General features: G+C 38.7%; 1 protein-coding gene across 1 annotated transcript in view; it reads right to left on the bottom strand.

The window, feature by feature from the left end:
* Positions 1-5,101: 5,101 nt before the first annotated feature.
* adamts15a (ADAM metallopeptidase with thrombospondin type 1 motif, 15a) overlaps positions 5,102-8,283 on the bottom strand; it is a gene marked incomplete at its 3' end in the record, with an annotated part of 11,843 nt that continues 8,661 nt past the window's right edge. The window contains 1 exon segment of the mRNA XM_014006664.1: positions 5,102-5,202. Coding sequence (XP_013862118.1) covers positions 5,102-5,202 — 101 coding nt within the window.

Here is an 8,283-nt window from a genome sequence, read left to right as displayed (position 1 = left end):
TGTGTGTGTGTGTGTGTGTGTGTGTGTGTGTGTGTGTGTGTGTGTGTGTGTGTGTGCGCGCGCACTGAGACAAAATTTGTTGTGACATGGCACTATTAAAAAACTGAGCTGAACTGGAACAAACACACACTCAAATGAGGAACTTGCGTGACTTCGGTTGCAATGTATTATGGGTAAACATCTCTATTTTGGTCTTATCTGAGCCTTTAGCCTGCTAACTGAGGCTAGAGTCTGAACTGGAGCTCTAGAGATTTTTTTGTCGTTTGTCTGAACTTTRCTCAGTCTGACCTTGGAGTGAATCTGCTGAGACGAACCTGGCAGCTGTTGTAATTGTTTTCTACTTCAAAATAATCTTTCTCGTTGTAAAATCATGAACTCCAGTTTGTTTAGAAATTACCTTTAACTCTGATGGGCAGCAACAGTTGCCGTTTTGAGGTCATTATCTGTTGTTTCACGCAGGCAATGCCTATTGCAATTTTTCAAAGTTAACTCAATGTAAAGTTTTACAAATTGAACAGTTACTGAGTTCTCAACCTGTGACCAGTTAATGTCRCCAGATTGATTATTTTCTCACATTTCTATCTGTAAAGGGACATTTTTCAGCAACTTTATAAAGCTTGAGGAAGGTGGCGTTTTGATAAATGCTGCTTTACCTGATGCACTGAGTTAAAAGAAAATCGACAACTGTGTGCATCAGAACTTATTCACAACAAAACACACTTTAGTATTTATAGTTGAGAAAAACTAAAAGGAAGAAAACACTTTGCAGGTAAGTTACAGGTTGATAAATCTGTTATTATAAGAAAAAAGCAACGCACCCAAAACTATTTTAGAATCTGCTTTATTTTGGAATAAATATGCAGAAGTCAAAGACAATTACAAACGAAAAAAGTATCACCTTTTTTTCTCTCTTTTTTGCACAGAGCTGAATAAATGTATACATAGTATACAGCACAGCTCATGTAAGTCAATGTTTCCTTTTGCTGTACAAAGTGCAAAAAAACTGATTAAAAAAATAAAAATAATAATAGTCCAACTTATGTAAAATTCACCAGAGTTTAAGTGCTGAACTGTTCGATGTGGCCTCCTGAAAGAAAAAAAAAGAGTTGATAATGGAGAAGAGGATTACTTGAAGACTGCAGAAAGAACAACTTGTTTCAGAGAGCAGAGCCATGAGTAAAGCTGTTCCAGGAGAAGACATTCCCTCTGTGTTTTACTGTTTTATTGAGCATAAATTAGCTTTAGTAACTGTTCCAGACAGGCTTGACGTAACAGACTTCAGGACTGGCTGAAGACTGAACTGTGAAGACAAATGACTGAGGTCCAGTGACAGCTGCAGAGAAACATGATAATTATAGAAGGCAGAACCCAAACTAGAAGAAAACATTTGCATACCAAGTTTGTATCATTTTTTTCTGACATTCCTGCAATTTCAAAAAAAAAGTTTGATTTGCTTCTGCATCAGGTGAAAAACAAATGTTTAACTACTCAGTGCTGGTGTAATTTATGTTCAAATACCTTCATYAAAGATGTTCTCTGACAACCTGAATCACTTCATGAAAAATAATGTTATTAATACAAAAATGCGAAGTTCAAAAACAGGTTGAGGCAAATTCTTACAGCTTATGATGTTGAAAATTGCAGCTGAGCTCTGGGTCAACACATAAATTAGGCTAAATGTGTTTTATAATAAAAGTGTTCAGTTTTTGACATTTTTCTTTTCCTCCCTTTTGTTTTGTATAAAAAAACTTGCTAAAGCCATAGAAAAATGTGGCAAATTCTAACAAGAAAGAAAGAACTAAAAAGTCTTGTCTGCTTTGTGACATTTTGCTGTTGATTTTCCTCCAGTGATACTATAGTGTAAAAAAGCTCATGAGCCTAAATGTCCAATGGGATGAGCAGAGTACAGAACAATGAAATAACTCAGTGGCATGATCTCAGTTTTCAGATTAAATCTCATTTTTGACTTTCAGATTAACATAAATTAAGACATTTCCATTTTTTTTCTGTTGGAAGTCTTTCACTTCTGTCCAAAGGCATTAAAGGTTGTRTTATTGTTTCACTCACTACAGCTGGTTATTATTAGCTTCTTTTTTTCTTTTCTTCATGTTTAAATTAATGACAGATAAGTGATGCTGCAGCAGCATCTGTAGATCTGTTTGACTTAAAACAAAACAGCCACCAAGGGGCGAGGGGGAGCACCTGTAAGATTACCACTCTTCCATTTTGGTATTCAAAAAGTTTAGTCATATTTTGGCAGGAAGCTGAATTGCCTGTAGAGCATCTGAAGCTTGGACAGTTTTACAAATATACCATAAAATGGGTTCCAGACTCCCACAGCACCATTGATTGATTACTTTAAAATGTGCATTTTGTCCCTCTTGACATCACAAAGAATTTATCATTCATTTCACTTTCTATTAAAAACCCAATCAGTTACCTCTGGGTACTTTTTTAAAGCTAAACCGATGATATTTATTCATCCAGCATTCATCTTATGACTTTGCCTCTCATTGTTCTTCCAAACAATGTCCCTCGGTGTCCTTTACCAGTCCAGTGATGTAGGCTGAACATCTGCATGACAGATGTGGTGTAACACTTGCGGGACGATTCATTTGAGTCCACTTGAAATATAAAAACATTAGAAGTTTATAGTTCTTTAGCTCACTAGCACCGCCTTAGGTTACAGAAGTCCAGCTCCTGTGGTTTACGAACTCCACTGCAGCGGTCCCTGGAAAGCAGATCTCCAGTCTGGGTTTTGCAGTGCAGAGCTCGTTTCTTGAAGCCCTTCCCACAGGTTCTGGAGCAGGGCGACCACTGCCCGATGTGCCACTCAGCACAAGGCTCTTCGCAAACTCTGGTGGCTGGAGGTGTTTGTGACGAATCACAGTCCAGCCCTGGCTTCCCATCTGCTCTTAAACACTGCACCAGCCTCCTCTGGAAACCGCGACCGCAGGACACCGAGCACTTGTTCCAGGGCGTGGTTATCCACTTCCCAACAGCAGAATCCTCCTTGCTGTAAGAAYGCTTCAGGGTGTCGCCTCCTTTCTCCTTGCCGCCGTCTTTTATCAGGACACTGTTTTCTGAGTTTGCGTGCCCCTCTTTTTTCAGCGTTTTGTCCTCCTTGATTTGACGGGGAAGGTAGAAGGAGTAGCGGATGCGAGGTGGAGTCATCTTGCCCGCACACAGCACCTCCACGGTCAAGGCTTCTCCCAGGGGCTTCACAGCCTGCAGGGTCTCCGAGAGGCCGGATGTGCCACTGTAGCGCAGCAGGCTGTTCTTCACAAAGATATCTTTTTCGCCAGCTGAAACAATGTAATTTCCRTTGAGCAAATAATGACCCTCGCTGTTCTTTACGGCCAAATAGTTGTCATCACCCAGCATTCCCTTGTAGCCTCGCTGACGAATGTCTATGTTGGCTGCGCCCACTGGCAACGTGGCGACAAAGTTGTAGCCGTAAATAAATAAATAAATAAATAAATAAATAAATAAATAAATAAATAAATAAATCATAAGATTGAAGCTTATGAAGCAGATGTGAAGGGGACAGAAAGAACAGCATGGAGGTGTCTGGTGATGACGCAGGTTCTGCTCACCGAGGCTTGGTGAAGAGTCCCGACACCTTCTTGCAGGCCTTGGTGTCGCCTCCGCAGATTCCGCACTTATCAAACTTCTTAGTGGAGCCAATTTTAGCATCACATCCAGCCTTAATGCACTTTCCCTGGACACAAACTCCAGTGGAATCTGGCGAGCACGGAGTCCCATCTACAACCTGGAATTTACAAATACACTTCAGGGTTAAGTTTCACCTACTTACATTTCATGACGCAAAATAACCATTTAACATATATTTCAGTCATTGGAAGAATATAGTTTTTGAGACCTTGTCAAGCTTATACTTTGTGTGAGTGATGCAATAATTTATAACAGTTGAGAAGTGATTATTTTATAATATTTTCCAATATTTATTATGAAAATCAACCGTTTCGATCTGCATCTGGGCCGGCCCCTGGCATAGGCAGTACAGGCATCTGCTAAGGGCCCCGTCTATCCTTGTGGCGCCATAAATGTGGGACAAAAWTGTTTATTTTACAACTTCTTATCCAAGTATAGTTGAGTATTTTAATTGGAAAACCTTGTTTCTAAACATAAAAAGTAATATCAAAGACATAACTTTGTATGAGGTATGAGATTTAGAAAATTACACAAGGGGTACCACCTGAAATTTTGCCTTGTGTACCAAACTGTCTAGGACCAGCCTTGATCCATAAAATTACACAAGGAGCACCACCTGAAATTTTGCCTAGTGCACCAAACTGTCTAGGACCAGCCTTGATCCATGAAAACCCAATTAAACCTAATGTCTGTGCTGTAAAAAATAAATACAATTGTTTACCTTGGGTGCCAGGACATAGAAGTAGCCAGTGCCATTAGCCCTACAGATGAGTTTACATCTGTCATTGGGAGACACTCCGGAGTACTTTGGTACCCACACCACAGAGTGGGTTAAACGGTTGCTGTTAAAACTGTGGCCAGAGGTCTCACACTGCTCTTCACGATACGTCTTACCTACACAAAGTGGAGACAAGGTGTAGCAGGTAAGAACAGATTAATTATTGGACTTAGATTTCATCGTCCAGTGTTTTTTTTCCTTAAAACGACTCMTACCTGTCTGCAGGCAGCGATTCAGGTTGCAGGAGCGATATTTGACCCGAACTCCCTGGCAGTATTTACCCCCGTTAGATGGAATTGGATTGTTACAATCCCTTTTAGAAAGTTGGACGCCACCTCCACATGTCCGCGAACAGGAACCAAACGGACCCCATTTACCCCAGCGTCCATCCACCTGGAAACCCAAAGAAAAACCAATTAAAGACACCCTTCTGTGAGCTGATTATAACTAATATCCTTGTCTTACCTTCACATGTTTGATGTGTTTGGCAGAGCAGACCCCTCGGTCGCAGACCTGTCCGTCACCACAATGGGTGCCATCTGCCCAGGGGAAGTGCCGAGTCATGCACACCAGGTGGCCACTGGACTTTCCCGTGCACCACAGACGATTGCACGGCGGCTGCATGAAAGGACAAGGTTTGGAGTCTTCTCCGAAGGCCAGCTCACACTGACGGTTGAGGCTGTAGGATGATCCGGGAAGAATCTCAGGAAGAACTAAAGGCTTCTGAGGCTGGTCGAGCAAACAATCCCCTGAAATAGAAAGCCAAAGTGAATAAAATAACACTTAACAAACCATGTTATTGTAGGAAATATAAATTCTTTTAGCTGTTTTGAGAACTTTCTTCTATTTAATAAGTTACGTTTTCAAAAGAGGTAGCTAGATGTTTCACAACACACCTGAAACTATAAGCTGTGTGAACAGTGGCAAAAAAAATTTTACTTTTTTGGGAAGAACAAAATCAAATAATTATTATTTAGTAGATAAAAGCCCTGGATACTAACATCAGAATTTAATCTCAGCCGTACAGCACGGAGGGTATTTGAGTTAATTTTAAAGAACAATTCAAACTCGTGAATCCAAAAATATTGTGGCAGTTTGCAATGAGTGTTTTATTTTGACTGCTGGTTCATGTTGTGTCTTCTGCTGTGTGAGTAATCAGGCAGATGTGACGCTGATTGACCCGTGGTCAGAGTCTGAACGCATCAGTTTTCACAAGGTCGTGTAAACCTTACGCTTTTTTCAGTCAAGAATCGCAACTCAAGCGTTTAGTTTTGTTGAACCTGCAGTCTGCTGCAACATTTAATTTTGTTATTTTCTTCATTTCTTTATTTATTTTTTAATAAATTGCCAGAAAAGACAATTGACGAACTCTCGAGTCCACCATGTGTTCCTTTGGGACAAAAACATATCATAAACTTTAATAGAACAGAGAATTAAAAAATTTAAAATTATTATTATTTTTTTTTTTTACAAGAGATCATCATTTAGCTGAGACTTAAAGGATTGGGGAATGATGACCTAAAGCACAGGAGTAAGGTTTACATTTAAGTAACTTGGTGATGTATTNGAACTCTCAAGTCCACCATGTGTTCCTTTGGGACAAAAACATATCATAAACTTTAATAGAACAGAGAATTAAAAAATTTAAAATTATTATTGTTTATTTTTTATAAGAGATCATCATTTAGCTGAGACTTAAAGGATTGGGGAATGATGACCTAAAGCACAGGAGTAAGGTTTACATTTAAGTAACTTGGTGATGTATTTTGGGGCATGAAAAGAAAGAAAATTATTTTTTTAAATGTTAAGTTTGAGACCCAACTTAAAGGTGCTATAACTTTTCACACAACTTGTGCAAATTTGTTAAAGCTTTTGTCCTACACAAACGATGTCTATGCTGAAGATGGAATGAAAAAAAACTCCACTGGAAGCCTGTTTTGGACGTATTCATTTGCTAATTATCAGATGAAATAAACTGTGTAACCTAAATGAGTAATTTAGTCAAAATGTTCATAAGTTGGCAAACAGTTTGTTGTCTGAAATTTAATAGTTTGAAAGGGTCTTAAGGATGACYATTCACTGAAGACATCCCAGAAATATAACTAAACTGATCAAGATTCCTGTTGCTTCAGGAAGATTTACTGGTTAACAAATCCAATGTGTTCAATATTCAGCTCCGCTCTCAGTGACCAAACAATTTCAACAACTTTTTCTTAATTAAAGAACGATTTGACCACATTTTCCTAAGACTGACAAATGAGAAACTGAAAATTTCAAAGCATTAACAAAACTTTTAGTGCAGCTCACATTCTGAAGAGTCATTAAACACAAGACAAAACTATGTCTTGTCATTTGTGGGATTGCGTGTTGGACGCAGTTTGCTGCTATTTTTCTTGTTTTCTGGTTTCTTTGAAGAGTTAACGCAATTTAACGCTGTGGATGGAGTTTATCCCAGAGCTGTACACAAACATGCCTACTCCAGCCCCATCCTCAAACCTCCACTATAAACCCACAAGCCCACCCTTGTTCTATGATTTTGCAACAAGGGTGGGCTTGTTAGACATTGTTAGATCGTTAGATTAGAGCTGGAAATTACAGGCGACGAGTAAGCACCGAAAAGGTCGACGCATGGCTGCCATTGAATTTAAACCGAACACCAAAACCTTTCCAGAAGATGTTTTTTTACACATGAGAAACAAAACCCACATTGCTTTTTGAGAAATAGTTGTATTAAAAAAAGTAAGGGGGTTAGTGAGATCTCTGACCCTGGACTGTTTGTGATGTCATTTATCCTCAACAGATAACAAGGATGTAAATGAAAGAGCAACAGCTGCTAGCAAACTTGTTTGCAATGATTTTAAACTAAATTTGGCAGAAGAAACAGACTAATTAGCTGATAGTTCACTGCTGTTTATACAAATCAGTCTGCACTCAATAAACTGCACCTCATCTCTTTTTTTCCCTCTCTGAAAAGCAATCTTTGAAAAACAATCGCTTGGCAGCGTCTGTGCTTGCATGCAGATAAAAAGATAAATGGTTGTTAAAACAGACATCACTACATAAAAAAACACCTCCAGCATAATGGAACATGTGTTTTTTCTTTCTCCACAGTTCGAAGTCCAGATTTATGATGAGCGACTGTGAAAACCAGGTTACAACATGAGTTCTGTGATACGAGGAATCGTTTAGTGTCAAAATCAAAAGCTCTCTTTCTTTCACCGGCTTTTGTGTCATCTTTCTGACTAAACAAAGAAAAGCGAAAAACTAAATAAATTTCACAAAAAAATTGTCTATTTGGGATAAATGAGGAGCGCTAGATAKATACACCTCTTGTCCAAACCACTGGGGTGACTCTCCCAAGACCAAGCCCTGTAATTTGGGACAGATGTGGGTGCAGTTTTTAAAATAAAAGTTTAGTGTTGCTCCCAGGCCAAGTTCTGTGGTCTGGCCCGTTTGGCAAAAGAATCTGCGTCCTAAACGAATAAAATTCTTTTCAGTTATTSCTTGTCCTTCCCCTCTCAACACTGCAATATATGAGGTTTGGCTGATTCTCTCTCATGTTCACTCATCCTATCGCTCACATTTTTCTAACATGACTGCAGTTATTTTGGGAGTCAGACCTGTGAAGAATGTTAAAGGTTTGGGAATTTAAAAAAAGTTTACCGATCTCTGTAACTTGTTAACAATCACTGCTTCTGTTTGTTCTGTAATTTTTTTTGAAGTGGGTTTCTTGGGGAGAGGTTATAAATATTTAACCTCTTACCAGTTTATTTATTTATTTATTTATTTATTTATTTATTTATTTATTTATTTATTTATTTATTTATTTA

This window comes from Austrofundulus limnaeus, unplaced genomic scaffold (assembly GCF_001266775.1).
Source record: "Austrofundulus limnaeus strain Quisiro unplaced genomic scaffold, Austrofundulus_limnaeus-1.0 Scaffold37, whole genome shotgun sequence".
Lineage (NCBI taxonomy): Eukaryota > Metazoa > Chordata > Actinopteri > Cyprinodontiformes > Rivulidae > Austrofundulus > Austrofundulus limnaeus.
Note: the sequence above shows the minus strand (reverse complement) of the source record. Positions and strands in the feature narration are given on the sequence as shown.